Consider the following 20,661-nt stretch of genomic DNA (forward strand, 5'->3'; position numbering starts at 1 on the left):
ACTTTATCCTGACTTTTCTATGACTTGCTAACTTTTATTACAAAGCTTGTTTGACAGTTTCAGAAATATAAATTGTAAGGCAGAAAGTATGTATGTGCACCATTTCAAAGTCATTCTGCAAATGCAAGTGGCATTCTGTTGATGTTCCTTGTCTCCTGCCTCATACTCACCTTTTCCCTCTCTGCAGTTGGTTCAGCAGTGGCCACAAGTGCAGAAATCTGTTTCCAAGGATACTGAGGAAGAGGACGACGCTGGTGGTATCAACCTAGATAAAGCAAAGGAAAGGCTTCAAGAAGAGGACAAATTTGACAAAGAAGAATATAGGAAGAAAATTAAGGCAAAGCATCGGGTAAGCTTTCTATCTTGAATGAATACTGAATGAAATTTAATATGTCCTAAATATATTTAAATGTTCATTAGATATTCTTTAATAACCAAGTTACTTTACTATTTTCTTTAGCACTTATTTTTCTGTGGCTATTTTGTTATTTTATCTAGTCTTGTTTGCTTCTGCTGGTGGAGTCTTGGTATACTAAGTGGTTTCTGAGAATGTCACCTAAATCTGCCTTTGGTTGAGGTGACCCAAATTACAGTGATTTTTTTTTTTTTTAAATAAAGTTCTAATTTGGAGATAATTGTAGTTGTACACTTGTTAAAAGCTGTATTTTAACAACTTGTATAACAATGTGTAGCTCTATTTCTATAACTTTGTCATTTCAAGAATATATATAAATGAGGCTATGTAGTATATAGCCTTTTAGGATTGAGTTTTGTCACCCATCATGAATCTGTAGATTCACCTAGTTCTGTGTTTGACCCCTTTCTTTCTGTTACTGAGTAGTGTTACATGGTGTGGATGAAGCACAGCGGTTTCATGTTTCACCTATTTGAGTAACATTAATATTATTTCCAGTTTGAACTTAAATCTTTCCATAAGCAATTACTTGGCAATAGATATAATTTAAATTTACTAAATTAAGAAAAAAATAAGGAAACTTTGTGAGAACGAGTGCTTCTGTATAGGCATATGCCCTATTGGCCTTAAACTTGGCCTTAAACTATTATCCTTAAAACAGAAAGGGTTACTCCATTCTGGCCTCTCATGATATTACTGTCCTTTTGGACTACCTAAAAGTGGACCTTTCACTAGATAAATGAGTCAATTAATGAACTAAACAGATTTACCTTTTTAAAGAAGTTTCTGTAGTATGCCCTTGAGACAATGAATGGTCTCAGGGTAACACAGTATCAAATGAAAGAATCACTGCTATAATATTAAGTTCTGTATCAAAAATTTTCAAGTCGTTGGATGTGGTCATTATTAACCATATCCATATTAACCATTATTAACCATAATAATTAACCATATGATCATTATATATCCTGTGGTCAAAACGATAGGTTTTGACTCCTGTTTGACCTTGTTATTATTTAATGATCCAATAAGTTGTTTTTAATAGTACAGCAGATCTTATTTCTTTAAGGTTTGATATAGCTTCACAGTAGCAGTTAATTAATAAGAAATTTAGTTCTTGAAGATAGCTTTCAGGGATGAAAATGAATGGCGAGGAAAAACATTCCATAAATATGGAGAACAAACGAACCTAAAATATACAGGTTGTAGTTTGAGGGTATAACGAAGCATTTCCGTCATTGCTGCTTTTAGCACAGTACTTTAAATAGAAATTTGATGTTAATAATTTGTTGCTAAAATTTTTAATAATGCTGAGTATCAAGCAGCTTGTCAAGTTTCTGCTTAGAGTCTTCTTAAAGTATTTATCCAGCATAAGAACATTTTACCTTTATTTTTAAATTGTAGTCAGCAGTAAAAAGAAACCTGGTGAATTTACATTAAGTAAAGGCTCCCCCCACCCCCATTTGCTTCTTCCCTTTTTCTTATTTTCCCTTTCACCCCTCTTCCCAATGTGTGGAAGTTACTACTATATCTGGGTTGTGGAATATTGTTTCTGAAATATTTAGGAACTTAATTTCTCAAGTTACTATTGTATATGTATTACACAGTGTTTGTGTGCTAGGCTCTGCCTTAGACTGGGAAGATGGAATATATAATATACTTGATGTTGGGGCTTCCCTGGTGGTCAAGTGGCTAAGACTCCACGTTCTGTGTGCAGGGGGCCTGGACTCAATCCTTGGTCAGGGAACTGGATCCACATGTTGCAACTAAAGAACCTGCATGCTGCCGTGATGATCAAAGGGCCCAGGTGCTGCAACTAAGATCCAGAGCAGACAAATAAATAAAAATAAAAAAATAAAATATGTGGGTTCTATTCTCAGGAAGTTTATAATTAAATCATGGTTAACTTTGAACATTCAGTCACTGCATAGAAATTTTCTGTGCTCCAATTTTTTTTTTACATTAAAATTTTTGAAATGAATAATATCTTCATGTTTTCCAAAGTCAAGATGATAAAGTTAATGTTGAGAAGTCTTGCTTCTGCCCATAGCTATCATTTTTATTCTTGCCTCCACCTCAGAGGTAAATTTTTATTAATTATTAATGTATCCGTATAGTTTATGCAAAGACTAGTAAATAGAAATGCATATTCTTATTTTCTCCCTTTGTTACATTCATACTACAGTATTCTACAGTACTGTAGATTGTTCTATACTTTTTTATTTGCAATTATTTTTGAGACTTTACATAATTTATTTTCTTTGTACTATTGTTAAAACATACCATATGACTTTAAAACTATCACTGTGACTGTCTCACAGCAAGGTTGAAGAGAGCAGTTTGGGGCAGATACAGTTGGGAGAGAAATCATGAGAACTTTACATGCTACTGCTTTTGAACCAGTTCTCTGTAACTAAAAGAGATATAAGATCTTTTAAAAACAAGTTTGTTGTTTAAAGCGAAATTTGTTGTTTTATATAAAATAAGTATGTTCTGCACAGGGTAGCCCATGGCATCCTTTCTATATTGGAGACTGAAAATATTATGCAGCCTAAAAAGAGCACAAAGAAAAAACCAGAGTAATCTTCCCTTTATTCAGCTTAATGGGAATGCGACCTGGCACAAATATGATTCGTTTCTTGGTATTTTCATCAGTAAAATTATTATTTAAACAAATTTAAGTATTTGTATATTAAATTAGTGAAATTTCATGTTTTTGAACACTTAGTTTGTTTATTATAATAGCATACATAAGATACAGTGTGCTTAGTCGCTCAGTCATGTCCAACTCTTTGTGACCCCATGGACTGTAGCCCACCAGGCTCCTCTGTCCATGGGGATTCTCTAGGCAAGAATACTGGAGTGGGTAGCCACTTTTCCAGGGGATCTCTCCGACCCAGGGATCGAACCCAGGTGTCTTGCATTACAGGCGGATTCTTTCCCAGCTGAGCTCCCAGGGAAGCCGGAAGATACAATACAGGTGCTCAAATCAGTTATGTACCAACTGACCATGGACTGGATTTCTACCTAGAATGCATATGTATTATTATTTTTTTTAATAATAGGTTTTAACATTTGGCATAATGTTTGGTGGAGAGAATGTTGTGCTATAACAAGTTGGAATACTTGCTTTGGAGTCCTAGCATTACCTAGTCCATTTGGGTCACCAGTCACCAGTTTGAATTGTACTTTCCTATTCTGAAAATTGAGGGAAAGATAGTAGGAGTTAATAACAAGTGATTAGAGAGATTCCCCTGGCTCTGTGTGTATAGGTAAGATGTGAGAATAAAATGAAAATAGAACTCCATAAAATCTGTAACATAATTCTGTAATTGATACATATTATGACACATATAATATTTTGAAAAATGTGTCAATTTTAGGAGCTTTTATGAGATTAAAAATCTTTCAGCATGTTTAAAATATTTCATGATTATATTTTTGGTTTAGAAGGGCAAGATAGTTAATATAATAAATGAATTTAGTCGTAATGATCCTGTTTGAAAGTAATTGTTTTCTCCTACTGTTTAACAGCCTGACATGATAGCTTTGAAAATGTACTTCGTTTTTGTATGTGGGTCTCAGCTGCTCATTTATTCCCACATGTTATTCCTCCATGTTATTACACCTGTCCTTGACTCATATTTTTTCATCTACCAAATTCTGAAAACTGTAATTTCTCCTATGACTCAAGTAAATATCTTTGTTGTAAAGATTTATAGCAAAAAGTAAATAAAAAGGAAGAAATAAAGATGATACAGTTTATGGCCTCACTGGGAATGGAATTCAGCTGCTCTTTTGCTGGAACTTGGCCACTCACTCTGGAGACTTCTGGAGCCCTTGTGTAACTCCTTTGGGTCACCCAGTCAGCATCTTTATTTTTCTTTATGAGTCTTCATTTTAGCCATTAAGCATCATTTTCTTCTGAGACCATTTGGGTCTTCTGCTTTCTCTGGCAGTTTATAAGTAGCTATACTTAATTAGGCATGTTCCTGTTTTCTTTGCCTCTTGAAACTGTTTATCAGAAGTAAAATTATAGCAAAATTTATTTTTACATATAAAACCATTAGTAAATGAAGTTGTAAATACAAAAGCACTGCTTTTGCACAGAAACAATGTGTTTGCTGATAATTCAGTTAGAACTGAGAAAGATGGGCCATGAATCATACCCCTGAAAGGTTTTTTACTTAAATGGAGTGAAAATCTGCTCTGTGGTGTGTCATCATTTTTACCTCTGAAAGATAGCTTCTGTTTGGTGTGATAATATCTGTTACAATAGCTGAGAGTGGAGAGAAGCAATTCATTATGAGGTTCTCTTTCATTTCTTTGAAATTTGCTTTGAGTGCTTTATCCATTTGGATTGTGTATTTAGATGACATGTCAGAATGTAACTCTGGACTGTTTGCAGAGTTTTCTGGATTCTACTTAACTACTAGCATGAATATTACTATAACTCACCAGGGTTCTCTGTCCATAGCATTCTCTAGGCAAGAATACTGGAGTGTGTAGCCATTCCCTTCTCCAGGAAATCTTCCTGACCCAGGGATCGAACCCAGGTATCCTGCATTGCTGGCAGATTCTTTACCATCTGAGCCATCACGGAGGCTCTTTAGAAAGTTAAGAATTAAAGAGACTTCTTAGAAAATCTATTTTGTTTACTGTTTTTTACACAGAATTGAATTGGCATGGAATCCAGGTGTCTTAAACATAAATTTATCTATCAAGAAGGAGAAAGGTAGTAATCAGGTATTATAGGAATAGTAATAACAAGAACATTAAAGACAGTAGCAAGTAGCAGTTTGTTAACTGTGCCCGGCACTAAGCATTTTTATATTATATGCTAACCATTAACTTACGATATAAGTGATTTAGATTCATTTTACAGATGATAAAACTAAAACTTATAAGGGTCAAGTAAATTGTCCGAGGCCCCACAGTGTATTAGTTCAGTTCAATCACTCAGTTGTGTCCGACTCTTTGCAACCCCATGAATTGCAGCACGCTAGGCCTCCCTGTCCATCACCAACTCCTGGAGTTCACTCAAACTCATGTCCATCGAGTCGGTGATGCCATCCAGCCATCTCATCCTCTGTCATCCCCTTCTCCTCCTGCCCCCAATCCCTCCCAGCATCAGAGTCTTTTCCAATGAGTCAACTCTTCACATGAGGTGGCCAAAGTATTGGAGTTTCAGCTTCAGCATCGGTCCTTCCAAAAGAACACCCAGGACTGATCTCCTTTAGAATGGACTGGTTGGATCTCCTTACAGTCCAAGGGACCCTCAGGAGTCTTCTCCAACACCACAGTTCAAAAGCATCAATTCTTCGGCACTCAGCCTTCTTCACAATCGAACTCTCACATCCATACATGACCACTGGAAAAACCATAGCCTTGACTGGACAGACCTTTGTTGGCAGAGTAATGTCTCTGCTTTTGAATATGCTATCTAGGTTGGTCATAACTTTCCTTCCAAGGAGTAAGTGTCTTTGAATTTCATGGCTGCAGTCACCATCTGCAGTGATTTTGGAGCCCCCCAAAATAAAGCCTGACACTGTTTCCACTGTTTCCCCATCTATTTCCATGAAGTGATGAGACCAGATGCCGTGATCTTCATTTTCTGAATGTTGAGCTTTAAGCCAACTTTTTCATTCTCCTCTTTGACTTTCATCAAGAGGCTTTTTAGTTCCTCTTCACTTTCTGCCATAAAGGTGGTGTCATCTGCGTATATGAGATTACTAATATTTCTCCCGGCAATCTTGATTCCAGCTTGCGCTTCTTCTAGCCCAGAGTTTCTCGTGATGTACTCTGCATATAAGTTAAATAAGCAGGGTGACAATATATAGCCTTGACGAACTCCTTTTCCTATTTGGAATCAGTCTGTTGTTCCATGTCCAGTTCTAACTGTTGCTTCCTGACCTGCATATAGGTTTCTCAAGAGGCAGGTCACGTGGTCTGGTACTCCCATCCCTTTCAGAATTTTCCACAGTTTATTGTGATCCACACAGTCAAAGGCTTTGGCATGGTCAATAAAGCAGAAATAGATGTTTTTTGGAACTCTTTTGCTTTTTCCATGATCCAGCAGATGTTGGTAATTTGATCTCTGGTTCCTCTGCCTTTTCTAAAACCAGCTTGAACATCTGGAAGTTCACGGTTCACGTATTGTTGAAGCCTGGCTTGGAGAATTTTGAGCATTACTTTATGAGCGTGTGAGATGAGTGCAATTGTGTGGTAGTTTGAGCATTCTTTGGCATTGCCTTTCTTTGGGATTGGAATGAAAACTGACCTTTTCCAGTCCAGTGGCCACTGCTGAGTTTTCCAAATTGGCTGGCATATTGAGTGCAGCACTTTCATAGCATCATCTTCCAGGATTTGAAATAGCTCAACTGGAATTCCATAACCTCCACTAGCTTTGTTCATAGTGATGCTTTCTAAGGCCCACTTGACTTCACATTCCAGGATGTCTGGCTCTAGGTGAGTGATCACACCATCGTGATTATCTTGGTCATGAAGATCTTTTTTGTACAGTTCTTCTGTGTATTTTTGCCATCTCTTCTTGATATCTTCTGCTTCTGTTAGGTCCATACCATTTCTGTCCTTTATCGAGCCCATCTTCGCATGAAATGTTCCCTTGGTATCTCTAATTTTCCTGAAGAGATCTCTAGTCTTTCCATTCTGTTGTTTTCCTCTATTTCTTTGCATTGATCTCTGAGGAAGGCTTTCTCATCTCTCCTTGCTGTTCTTTGGAACTCTGCATTCAGATGTTTGTCTCTTTCCTTTTCTCCTTTGCTTTTTGCTTCTCTTCTCTTCACAGCTATTTGTAAGGCCTCCCCAGACAGCCATTTGGCTTTTTTGCGTTTCTTTTCCTTGGGGATGGCCTTGATTCCTGTCTCCTGTACAATGTCATGAACATCCGTCCGTAGTTCATCAGGCACTCTATCTATCAGATCTAGTCCCTTAAATCTATTTCTCACAGCGTATAAAAGCTTGCAAATAGTAGCCTTGGCATTCTTACCGAGGTCTGTCTTTCTCTACACACTGTTTTTAACCATGTAGCTGCTACCTATTTCATACCAGTAGGCATTCTCTTACAACAGAGTAGCTCTGAGGCAATGAATCAGAAGGTAGAGGATGACAAGAAGAGAGGAGGATTTTGAAGAAGGAATGACAAGTGATAGAAATTGTTCATATTTCAAGACCAAGATCATTGGTCTCAAAAAAATTTAGAAAAAAATAAGCATTGTGGTTAGTAGTTTAGTTTAGGACTGCATACTAACATCATATCGTAAATGTCATCATGGGGCGACATGTATCCAGTACTTAATTCTCAAACTGACTTAATGAGTAATAAAGCTTATTTATAGGGGAGGAACCGAGATTCTCTTCTTATTCAACCATATTCTTCAGTTCCCTTATTACCACCATTATGACCAGATTTATTATAAAAGGGATCTGGCCTAATACTGTTGAACCTTTGTATATAATTTAGAGATGTCTACCTGGGAGGTTTCTGTTCTTATTCTCATGAGCTTGTAGCATCTCATGATATTCATTTCATTATCTGGGTACTTGGGCTGTTTTTCATATCCAGCCTCCAAAATGAAATAAATACTCAAGATTTTATAGGGTTTATCAACTTTGTGGCAAGTCTTTGACCTGCTTATTATCTCTATTTTCATCAAGTTCTTTGTTTTATGGATTCTTAAAACACCACCATGTAGTGAGGTGGGGTGGTTATAGATGGATGGTCAGTTTAGCTGTAGAGGTTGAGGAGCGGGGGCAGAGTTTGGTGCTAATGGAAGATCATTTCATAGACTACAGAGATGAGTAGTGGAAGCTTCCTACAGGAAGCTAGGCTGTGTCTGTTTTTCCCATCCCTGTATACCCGGAGCTCACGACAGAGCCTGGAACATAGTAGCTCAGGAAATATTTGAAGGAATTGATTAGTGAATCAGTGTTTCTGTGTAAATTTATTTTTCTCCCTGTCTTCATAGCTATATTGTAGTTGTTATAGATTTAAATGTGGAAGACCAGTTTTTTATGTTGTTTGGATGAAACTCTGTAGAATAGGTAACAGATCAGAGAACCTTGCTGTGTTCTTAGTTCTGGGGAGGGATTTAGAATCACTGGGGTTTTATTCTTGGAGGGAAGGGCGTACCTTCAGGCCAAAGATTATTGTATTGTAATAATTCTTTTTATTCACTTTTGTTGAGCCACTTTTCTTCTCTGAAAAAAGAAGTTCCTGTAATAATGAAATGAGGATCGATGTCGCCTGCTTTTTTATTTGACAACTGGGAGCTCCATTCTTAACTGACTCAGTTGCCTGAGATTCATTAAAATAGGTTATACACTTCCACCACCTCCTGAGAAACAGGGGTCTCCAAATCTACAGATTTCCAAGCACCATGGAATGAAAGTGGTTTAAATATATAGTCCTGGCTACTATTGAAATTCATATTTCATAGTACTCTATTTTCTGGAAGCTGAGGACCTGTACTTTATGAGAAGCCAAAAGACATGTAGTAATGTCTATAAAGAAGTATTTTGTACCTTGAAATGTAATTTTTCATGTTTTTTTTTGTCTCCTGGGAATTTGATTTTTATTATTGAATTTCATGACCTTCTTATCATTTGTAGCATGGCAGAATTAAAGGTAAAATTGTGCCTTCTTTTTGTTAGCATAAAATGCCTTTTGGTACCAATCCTAAAAATGAAATAGGAAAAGGAAAGATTTAAAGTATTTCAACCACATAAATATGTGTGTTTGGGGTTGGTGGTTGAGGAACCTCAGTTACTGAATCTAATAAAATTCAATTATGTTTTCCCCCTAATCATCGTAATCCAACCTTTTATTTTTGTCTTGTCATTTATAGCATCTATGATTCATATACTCATTTTTTTTTAAAAAGGAACTTTTTTCCCTCTCTTAGCAAAAGAAAAATTTGTAGTTTTTTTCCTATATTAATTTCCCAAATTTTGGATTGCCATAACTCTACTTTCTGTTCTCTGTTTAAAGACGGATGTTTACTCTTGCCTCTTTTCAGGTGGAGTGCTAATATAGCTTTTTAAGATAACAAAGAGAAGTTTTCTAATTTCCTTTTTGTGTCACCCAGTATTAAAAGTTTGTTCTTTTCATTACACTTTATTTTCATGTCCTGGTCATGATCATTTCATATTTTAAAGGTTTTCAATATCCCTCATCCACCTGAGACTTGTGGCAGAAATCTTAAAAGGAATACTTATTCTACTCACATGCTCATGTGATCTGTGATAGCCAATTTAAAGTTTGAAATTTAAAGAATTCTTCATTGCCTGTGATGAATTAATACTGCAGTTCAGTGGAAATTTGTTAATATGCTTTTTCCTGCTATGATTACAGTGACTAGATGGAAAACCCCAAAGAGAGATTGTGTTTACTTGTTTAGAGAGAGTTTTTCTGATGTGACCATATTGAGGTTATTCTTTGGAACTTTGAAGTGCCATTTTTTGATGCTCTGGTGTGTTGGGAGAAGGTCAGTTACTGAATAATTACAATAGCAATTTGTGTGACTGTTAAAAGTGTTTAATTATCTGTTTCTCTGCACAGGAAACAGGCAAAAATTAAATAATATATTGGGTTGGCCAAAAAGTTCCTTCTGTTCTTAAGTGAGGTTTAAGGACACATTTTTCATTTTTACCAAGAACTTTATTGAACAATGTAGTCACCATTTTGTTCCACTACCTTCTACCATTTTTCACACAACTTCATAATTCTGTCTTCTCAAAACTTTTTATATTTTTGAGCAAAGAACTGTTCTATGTGCCTTTACAGTCTTAGAGGGAATTGAAATTTTTTCCATTAGAATTTTGTACAGACCGAAATAAATGGAAGTCGGAAGGTGCAGTGTGTGATGAATATGGTGAATGAATCAGAACTTCCCAAGCAAGCTGTATAAGTTTTTGCCTGGTCATCAAAGAAACATCTTGCATTATCCTGATGGAAGGTTATGCATTTTGTGTTGACTAATTCCAGACACTTTTCATCAAGTGCTTCTTCCGTTAGTCCAATTGGGAGTAGTACTTGTTGGAATTAACGGTTCGGTTTTCCAGAAGGAGCTCATAATAAAGGACTCCCTTCCAATCCCACCATATACACAGCATCACCTTCTTTGGATAAAGACTGACTGGCCTTTGGTGTGGCTGGTGGTGGTTCATTTCGTTTGCCCCATGGTCTTTTTCGTTCCACGTGATTGTACGGTATCCACTTCTCATCAGCTGTCACAATTTGTTTTAAAAATGGAACTTTTTTATTATGTTTAAATATAAAATCACATGTGGAAATACGGTCTAAACGATTTTTTTCACTTATGTGGAACCCAAACATCAAAGTGATTAACATAACCAAGCTGGTACAAGTTATTTTCAGCACTTAGTTTGGATATTTTGAGTATGTCAGGTATCTCCCTTGTAATAATAATGTTGAGTGTTCTCAATGCTTTGATATGATTGCCATCAACTTTAAGTGGTCTGCCCAACTGTAGATATTATCTAGTAAGAATTCTGTAGCACAAAACTTCATAAACCACTCTTGACACGTTTGATCAGTCATAGCACCTTCTCTATCCACTGTACAAATCTTTCTTTGCATTCCATTTACATTTTTACCTTTCTTAAAATGATGAGGAATCATATGCTGAATGAAAATATTGCTTGCTTTTTTCCATCTTCAATATTAAAATGACTACTCACCAGTTTTGGTGAGTTTTTTTTAATAAATGCATGCTGATATGACAGCTATCACAATTCAGTCTAAAAAAATTGTTTCGAGTGAAGTTAAACACAACTAAGCGCTACTTGAGCCATCTTACGGGAAAAAATGTTGGCTGTTGACCAACCCAATACATGAAATGCTATCAGCAAACGAATCCTGTTAGAATGAAAGACCCATACAGTTGTTGTTGTTTAGTTGCTAAGTTGCACCCAACTCTTTTGCAGCCCCATGGACTGTAGTCTGCCAGGCTCTTCTCTTCATGGGGTTTCCCAGGCAAGAATACTGGAGTGGGTTTCCATTTCTTCTTTGAGGGGATCTTCCTAACCCAAGGATCAAACCTTTGTCTCCTACGTTGGCAGGCTGGTTCTTTACCACTGAGCCAGGGAAGCCTACCCATGCAGTATGTGTGTGTGAGTCACTCAGTCGTGTCTGACACTTTGTGATCCTATGGACTGTAGCTTGTCAGGCTCCTCTGTCCATGGGATTCTCCAGGCAAGAATACTGGAGTGGGTTGCTATTCCCTTCTCCAGGGGATCTTCTCAACCAGGGATTGAACCCAGGTCTCTGGCATTGCAGGCAGATTCTTTACCATCTGAACCTCCAGGGAAGCTCATACAGTAGCAGACCACTGTTAATAATAAAAGGAAACGTAACATTTGGCTAAAGCATGTTGTTAAGCTAAAAACTATTCATATCGTTTTTGTTGTTTTGTTCAGTCACTATGTCTGACTCTTTCTGACCCCATGAACTGCAGCATCCCAGGCTTCTCTGTTCTTCACTATCTCCGGGTTTGCTTAAATCATGTCCATTGAGTCATTGGTGCAGTCCAGCCATCTCATCCTCTGTTTCCCCCTTCTCTTGCCCTCAGTCTTTCCCAGCATCAGAGTTTTTTTCCAGTGAGTGGCCCTTTACATCAGGTGGCCAAAATATTGCAGCTTCAACAACAGTGCTTCCAGTGAATATTCAGGGTTGATTTTCTTTAGGATTGACTGCTTTGTTCTTGCTGTCACAGGGACTCTCGAGTCTTTTCCAGCACTTAGTTCGAAAACATCAGTTCTTCTGTGCTCAATCTTCTTTATGGTCCAACTCTTAACATCCATACATGACTACTGGGAAACCTGTAGCTTTGACTATACAGACTTTTGTCGGCAAAGTGACATCTCTGCTTTTTAATATGTTGTCTAGATTTGTCATAACTTTTCTTCCAAGGAGCAAGTGCCTTTGAATTTCATGGCTGCAGTCACCATCCACAGTGCTTTTGGAGCCCAGGAAAATGAAATCTGTCACTGCTTCCATTTTTCCCTTTTCTATTTGCCTTGAAGTTATGGGGCCGGATGTCATGATCGTTTTTTTCAGTGTTGAATTTTAAACCAGCCTTTTCACTTTCATAAAGAGACTCTTTAGTTCCTCCTCACTTTTCTGCCATTAGAGTGGTATCCTGTGCAATGCAGGAGATGTGGGTTCGATCCCTGAGTCGGGAAGATCCTCTGGAGGAGAGCATGGCAACCCGCTCCAGTATTCTTGTCCGGAAAATCCCATTGACAGAGGAGCCTGGTGGGCTATGGTCCATGGGGTCGTAAAGACTGAGACACGACAGAAGCAACTGAACACTACTGCTTCTCTCACTTTACTAAGCTCTTTAACAATGAACAGATTTGTTGATTTCTTCCTCTTTTCTTCTGACCTTGATCCTGGAACTTGCAGATAATCTTTAGAGTATTTCCGTGTATAACTGCACATTGTTTAAGTTTTCCCTGCCCTTTTAGTTGTATGTTTTATTTGGAAGTGAAAGTAATAGCCATTTTCTCCAAAACTAGTGTAAAAAAGAATAATAATCTCAGAAAAGAATAACTTAGCATCAAGATTTATTTAGTGTGTATGACACATGAACAATTGCCATTTGAATTTGAATTTTTGTTAGTTTCACTTAGAATTTATCTTTCCTGCTGTGTGGTCTGAAGCTATGAAAACTCAATCTGCAAGTTCTGTGGGCTTTCCTCCTCTTTGCATTAATTAGATCTAACCTGCTTTGAAACTTTTTAATAAAAAGGAGTCTGTAAACCTAGGTGGGGTGTATAGTGTGGATTGTAGCAATTTCCTGCCCTTCTCAATGCTGTGAGCAGTAGAGCAACCTCAAGTCTGTCTCTCAAGTGTGTATTATACTTGGTTCTTGAATCTGCAGAAAGCCATGTGTAAAGAATACTGACAATGATAGATTGTCCGGACTGAAAAAACTTGTTAATTCTCACATTAGTGAATGTTTAATGTAAGAGGGAATCATGATTGCAGTTTCATATTACTTCATGAAAAAATTATTTGCTGTTTGCTCACTGTTTATATTGATCTGGTAGTTGATTGTATTTGAAATACATTTATATATTGTTAGCTATGATTTTGGATTGAGACTAGCATTTATATTGTTTTACCACTATTTTTTGAAGAAGAAAAGAGGCATTCTATTTAAAACAAATTTTTTTTCAACTTTAGCTTCATTTTGTTGTTTTGAATTTTATTATTATACATACCTGTTATTCTTATTTTGAAAATGTTGGTACTGCATTTTCTGCCTGTTTTATGAGCATTGGAAAACTAATGGGGAAATTATAAAGCAATGAGAAAAAGTGCTTAAAAGAATAATCTTCTGTTCTTCTTTTGAGAAGAATACTGCCACTTTTCTAAGAACCCCAAGGATGAGGGTTTTACATCTTTTATAAATTCTACTCTTAGAGGAGAAGGGAAATAGTCTTTACTACATGTCTTCCTTTTTATTTTAATAGCCAACATTGTGAACCTGTCATATGTCAGACATTGTGCTAGGCATTTGTGTTATTTTATGTAATTCTTATACCAATTTTATGAAATGTGTGCTTCTGTTATCTCCTTGTTTGGGTGAGAAAATGAGAGTAAGTTGCCTAAAACTGTACAGCTAATAAGTGAACTGTGATTTGATTACATATTTGGCACATCTTTAATGATTATGAAAACTGACACCAATCTTACAGTAGACACTTAATAAATATCTATGGAAAGGTAAATGTGCCTTATCCGGTTGGCTTAAGAAGAATTGTTATGAATGTGTAGTGAGATTTACACTTACTAGATAAGTTTACAGGTGGCTAATTTTCCCTCTCTTCTTGTAGGAAAAAAGACTGAAAGAAAGGGAAGCCAGAAGAGAAGCCAGTAAGAGACAAGCAAAGGTAAGGGCTTATATTTTAATGAGAAAAATGTTTGTAGCATTGAATGGAATTTAAATACTCTTCTTTTTCATATGCATTGTATATTTATTTATACATCATGACATTTGAATTGGATTTAACTCTGTGTATGTATGTCATTTGCTTTCTCTTACTTGTTTGTTTCTTCTGTGGTATAGAGTGAAGAAATGAGATAGTTTGTTTATAGGGCTTCATCTTCCTACTTTCACCATCTTATTCTGTTTTGTGCATACTAAGTATAGGAAATGGTTGACTGTGGGTCAGACCTGATAGGATTTTATTGTATCTCATCTTCAGAGGCAGCCTATGCGAACCCAACTTGGTAACAGACAACCCTGAAAGCATCGGTTTTTTCAGCTCCTAGAACCTAAGGGAAATCACTCTGTGTCTCCCACCTTCACTAAATTCTGTAAACAAAAATTTTAGCAGCTGTGTATGTACAGTTTCTTTCAAATATGTGTACAATTATAAACACTATCATCTATGTGCAGCTGTAATTTTTATCTGGTATGTTTGACACCATGGAAAATTCAGCCTCTGCATTCTGAGGACATGTAATAGAAATGATTCCCACAAACCAGGGCACAGAAATGCATGTCATTTCTCATGCTGTATCTCACTGTGCTTTGCCTGACTGGCCGTGATTTCTTCTTAGCAGTTAGCAAAGATCCGACTCCCTTGAGTAAACCCATCATGTTCTTTGTCATTTTTTCCATGCACTTAGAGAACAAGTCGGAGATGATAACTCATGCTATAGTTCTAAAGTGGGAAGCAATTACTCTTCAGTATAAGATGAAAAGACTGCTTACATTCAGTATTAAATATCACTCTGTCTTCAAAGGTGCCCGAAAACGAGAACTACTGTGTGCATGCACCCTGACTTGCTAAATCAGGTGGTGGAGTCTGCATTTGCATTTGAAATGCAGATGTGAACAGTCATGGCATAGAAATGAGATCTCAGGAACTATAGTGGGAAAAATTTAAATTTAAGAAGAAAATCTTAAATCTAATGAAAGCATTTGATTTTTATGAATATTGCATGTTCAGCATAAAGATAAACCATTTTATGTTACTAAAAAGCTCCTATTTCTTTCTGTGAATGAAATTATAAAATGAAAGGTATAATCTGGAGCCAAAAGAAAGGCCTGTCACTGTATTTGCTTTGTGTGTATTGGTGCATATTTATATATATTACTAAATATGGTTTATTTTCTGTACTTGTTGATACTGTATGCTTCATCTTTCATAGTGGTTTAAACTTTAAGAAAGAAATTGCTCTCACCCTTGAGCCTGCCTCTTGTGCTGCTTCTCTTTCCCTACAAGTTGCTGTATATATTTTGTTTTGATACATTGCCAGCTGGGAAATGAAAAGCAGTAAAGGCCTTCAGAGTTAGATTTTGCCACTGGGATCGACCTCTAAAGTGAACTCCTCAAGCCAAGCCCACCCCTCTGCTCCGCACCCCTTCCCATGTTTGTCATGTGTTTGTTTCCCGATGTGTGAGAAAGGAGGAGGACTTCTTGTCAAAAGGTTGTTTCGTTTATGTACAAGCCCTAAGGGCTGTATTGAAAACAAAGAATAGAACAACTGACTTGTCTTTGTTGCACAGCCAGGAGCTTTCAATAGAGACTGTGTTTTAGTATTGTTCTGAGTGGTCAAGCTGCCTGCATTTCATAGCCTTGTGTGAGTGCTCAGAGACAGCAGCCCCTTTAGAAGAGTGATGTTAGCAGAGAGATGAGAGGACAGGTTGTAGCCAGGACTCACATTCCTCAGGACACCAGGGATGACAGCAGTGACAGATTCAGGCTGACTCACGGAGGCCAAGGAGTTAGCTTGGGTTACCCCGTATGTGGAGAAGGCAGTGGCACCCCACTCCAGTACTCTTGCCTGGAAAATCCCATGGACAGAGGAGCCTGTTAGGCTGCGATCCATGGGGTTGCTAAGAGTCGGACACGACTGAGCAACTTCACTTTCACTTTTCACTTTCATGCATTGGAGAAGCAAATGGCAACCCACTCCAGTGTTCTTGCCTGGAGAATCCCAGGGACGGGGAGCCTGGTGGGCTGCCGTCTGTGAGGTCGCACAGAGTCGGACACGACTGAAGTGACTTAGCATACCCTGTATGTACCCAGCTTCTTTTCAAATGAAAGTTACAGAAGTTGGAGGCTCTGGAGCTTTCCAGGTGCCCCTTTGGAAACAGACCTAGAAGATGTTGGAGGGACTCTGTAAAGAAGTGATTGCCCAAGGTTCTATGATAGATATCTAAGAATAAATGTATGAGCTGGATTATGGGTTTTCCAATCGTGTGTGTGTGTGTGTGTGTGTGTGTGTGTGTGTGTATGCGCATGCATGCAAACATGCTTTAAGTGATGGATGTGGCTGAAGTTTCAGAGTAAATTTTATCTTCTTTTTAATATGGTTAAACGTTGTGTGACTTGAGGCTGTTGCCTTCTGAGGCCTTCTGGTCAGCTTCAGTGCAGAGCATCCTTCAGTCACTGAATCTATATCTAAAGGATACCTTAGTGGTAAAAGAAAGTGGTGACTTACTATACCACCAGAGGTGTGGTCTTACCCACTTATAGCTATTTTAAGAAGTCAATGCATAGAAACAGAAGTGTGAGAAAGGAAGACTTCCAGAGCTGTTTCCTACCTTGTTTTGTGCTTCATTTAGCGAACCTCATGTTACAGGAGAGGAATACAGAAGACAGTGTAGTTACTTTAGCAATTGGAAAAATGTATTAGAATAAAAGTTGATAGAATTATCTTTATTACCCAGAAAAGAGAAGGTTTGATGATATTGTGAGTTTATAATTTTATAAATGATGCTTGGTGGTATCTTTTTCCCAACAAAGTAAGTATTCTGAAGAAAAATTGCTTTGAAGTTAGAATGTAGTAAAATAAAGTTGGAATGGACTTCCCAGAAAGCTGATTCAACTTTTTGCTAACAGATATGTCTAAGATCTGCCTAAAATACGTTATATGCAGTGCCAGGAGTTAGAAATATGAAGTTGAAACTTCTAAGAAAGTTTTTGGGGTACCCAATGTCTAGTGATTTGAGAGACAGAGGTCTTTGGATATTTAAACTTTCTTTAGCAGAGAAATATTTGAACTATTAAAGAATATTTGACTTTTACTTTAGCTAATGGAATATTGTATGTTCTTATAAGTTAGAAATTTTAAACTGGCACCAGAAAAAGTAGTTGGAGCAATAATGAATAGACCACGTTGCTTTTTGGATTCAGGGTGGTTACATAATCCTAGAAATACAGCTTTACCTCATTATCCAGCTAGATGTCCTCGTGTTACTTTGATGGTCTCAAGTGTTTGTACCAACCTCTGGGTGGCTTGATGAAACTGAATACTGAGTATGAAGGAGCAAAGAGTAGGAAACAGTTTAGTTTCCTGAAAGTTAAGCATTGCTTGGACTATATTATTGATGGTGCTTATAGTTCTTATTTTTAGGTATGGGGGAAATTATATGAAAACAATGTTTAAAATGATGTTGTACATTTTGAGGTTGAATTGTATAGCCACCATAAATTTTAACTTTATTTTCTCCTCATTTTATTTAATTGCTTTAAGGCACTTTATTAATGTACTTATACAATAGTAAAATACTTTCTTGGATACCTAAAGTGGTTTTGGTTAATTCTTTCACAATAGGAGTAGAAGAAGTTGTATAATTTTAGAACTTGAATATCCTTGAGAGATATTCTGGAGGTGTTTCCTAAAACTGGTTTATAGTATCTTTTTCTCCAGCCAGCAGTAGTTTCATGAAGCAAACCTAAATTTATTTATTTTGATATTATGTTCTTTCAAAATCTTTTTGAACTTTTCCTGTCCATGAAATGTATGAATGTGAAACATCCACTCATCTATTCCAGCGATTTTAAATAGTACAGTGAATAGCCTAGGGGTTCTGCTGAGGTATCCCCCAGGACACAGGAGGGTTATTTGGGCAGAACTCCAGGCTTCCATTTTGTCTTCATTCAGAGAGGCCCTGTTATATTCTCTGTGTGTACGGAAGCTTCCAGGGAAACTTTTGTTTGAGATAGTGCTTCTACTTAAATACATAAATCCATACATACATGTTGTTTTTTAAGAATCCAGGGACTTTCCTGGTGGCCCAGTAGCTCAGACTCTGTCTTCCCAGTGCAGGGGGCCCAGGTCTGACCCCTGGTCAGGGGACTAGATCCCACATGCTGCAACTGAATATCCCACTTGCCGCACCCAAAGATCCTATGTGCCGCAGTGAAGATTGAAGGTCCCCCGTGCCACAAATAAAACCTGGCACAGCCAAATAAATAAATATTAAAAGAAAAAAAAATACTCAAATAAATTAAAGCTAAAGACAAGTAAATGACTTAACATCATCCCTGGCTTCTTTGATGGCAGAACTGCTGTGTGTACTCAGGCTCCCTGAGTCCTCATTTCCAGTTATTCTTACTGCCCCATACTGTTTTTGTATGCTACTTTATACCTCTTGTACTTCTGTTTTTTTTTTCTTTAAAAACAAACCAGATCTGTGGTACATAGGCTAACAACTAATCATAGAAAATTACTAATAACAGATACCTTGAGTAGTCATAGAAAATTACTAATAACAGATACTAATAACAGATACTAAGTCTGGAAAGCAGTCTGGATCTCAGTTGCTGGCTGACCCCTTGATCTGAGGCAAAATGTGTAACAAAAAGTATGTCTTACTGTACCCTCATCTGCTAAAGGATTTTCTCTCCTCGTAGAGCTACAAGTAGACATTAATAAATGTTAGTAATGGTTATTCCCACCTTTTTCTGGGTCTTAAGCCTTTGCATTTATTTCCTTTTGACAGGGCTTTATTAACTGCCACCTAATGAATATTTTTATTTTAAGAGGAAATGCCTCCCCGTTCCATGTTTCATATAGACCTTCTAACACCTCTTTCCTTTTTTTTTTCCTTTTTTGACATTTATAACTGAAATATTTAACTGGTCTCTTTCTTCATTTTTAATGTGTTTGGAATTTCAAGGGCTCTAGAAGATTAGTTTATTTTAAACCAAACAGCTTTTAGAAAACACAATAATGAAACTGTAAGTTTGTTTATAGTCCCAATTCCCAGTGAAAGCAAAGGTGCTCCCTGAAAGTAAATTACTCCCCCATTTGAAGGGTCTGAACTCTCACAGGGCACTGTTTGCTGCACTGATACAATCACTTATTTAATGGTGCCCTAAATGAGTCATTCACTTTCTCTAAGCAAGCTATTCAGATAATACCATATTTTAGTGCTATAATAAGACCCATTATGCTGTCCTTCTACTTCTTGTATAAACAACATTGAGTCTTTATAGATGGACTTTTTTCCCTTTAGTGTCTACCTGAATTAGCAGTGAAAACCCATGTAGCTTTTATTATCATTCTAATGTTGATGTGGTTTGCTTGGAGATTAATGTAGTGGCTTTTGAATTCCAAACACCACCCCCCTGCCTCCACCCTCTGGCCCAAGCCTCTTTCTTTGGTGGTAATGAAGAAAGGGATTACTAAATTTGAACCTTTAACCATCTTGGATTAATTAAGAGATACTTCTAGGGTTTACTGTCAGAGAATCGTCCTGTTCTACTCATAAAGATTCAAAAGTTAAGTATGGGAGTTAACTATGAGAGCAGGAACAGTTCTAGTCATGCATATCATCCACATGCTGTTCTTTTAACACTCAGCTACTTGGTCTTTCTTAAAAAGATTTTTCCAACCCTCTCAGATGTAATGGACTCCTCCTTTTGTAACTTCTACTCTAGTCCCTTTTATGAAGCGTCTGATAGTTTATAGCACTTAAGTGGACAGGTGTCTGTTTTTCCCACTCTGCTCTAAGTCTTGTTTGTATTGCTTACCACAGTGCTTGGTTTATAATAAGCACTTAATAAATATTTCAGTGAATGAGGGGGTGAATGAGTGATTTAAGGGATACAGAGCACTGGCTGTAAAATTCTTTATTATGGTAAAATATATCCTAAAATTTACTGCTTTAGCCATTTTCATGGCTATATAGCCATTTGGTGGCATTAATTACATTCACATTTCTGTGAACAACTACCAACTGTCCATTTCCAGAATCCTCTCATCATCCTGGACTGAAACTCTGTGGCCCTTAAACAGTAAATCTCCATTCCCACCTCTCCCAAGAGTGTAAACTTTTAAAGAGGAAACTCAGTCTTTAGCAGGTGAGAAAATAGAGGCCTTAAATGAATAGGTGATTTTTCCAGGGTTTTATAGTTAAGTAACAGCAAAATGGGGCCAGACCCCAGGTCTCTGA

General features: G+C 37.1%; 1 protein-coding gene across 1 annotated transcript in view; it reads left to right on the forward strand.

The window, feature by feature from the left end:
* DDX10 (DEAD-box helicase 10) overlaps positions 1–20,661 on the forward strand; it is a 311,200-nt gene that overhangs the window by 167,646 nt on the left and 122,893 nt on the right. The window contains exons 15-16 of the mRNA XM_061440233.1: positions 188–349; positions 14,300–14,356. Coding sequence (XP_061296217.1) covers positions 188–349; positions 14,300–14,356 — 219 coding nt within the window. The remainder of the gene's footprint in view (positions 1–187; positions 350–14,299; positions 14,357–20,661) is intronic.

This window comes from Bos javanicus, chromosome 15 (genome assembly GCF_032452875.1).
Source record: "Bos javanicus breed banteng chromosome 15, ARS-OSU_banteng_1.0, whole genome shotgun sequence".
In the NCBI taxonomy this organism is placed as follows: Eukaryota; Metazoa; Chordata; class Mammalia; order Artiodactyla; family Bovidae; genus Bos; species Bos javanicus.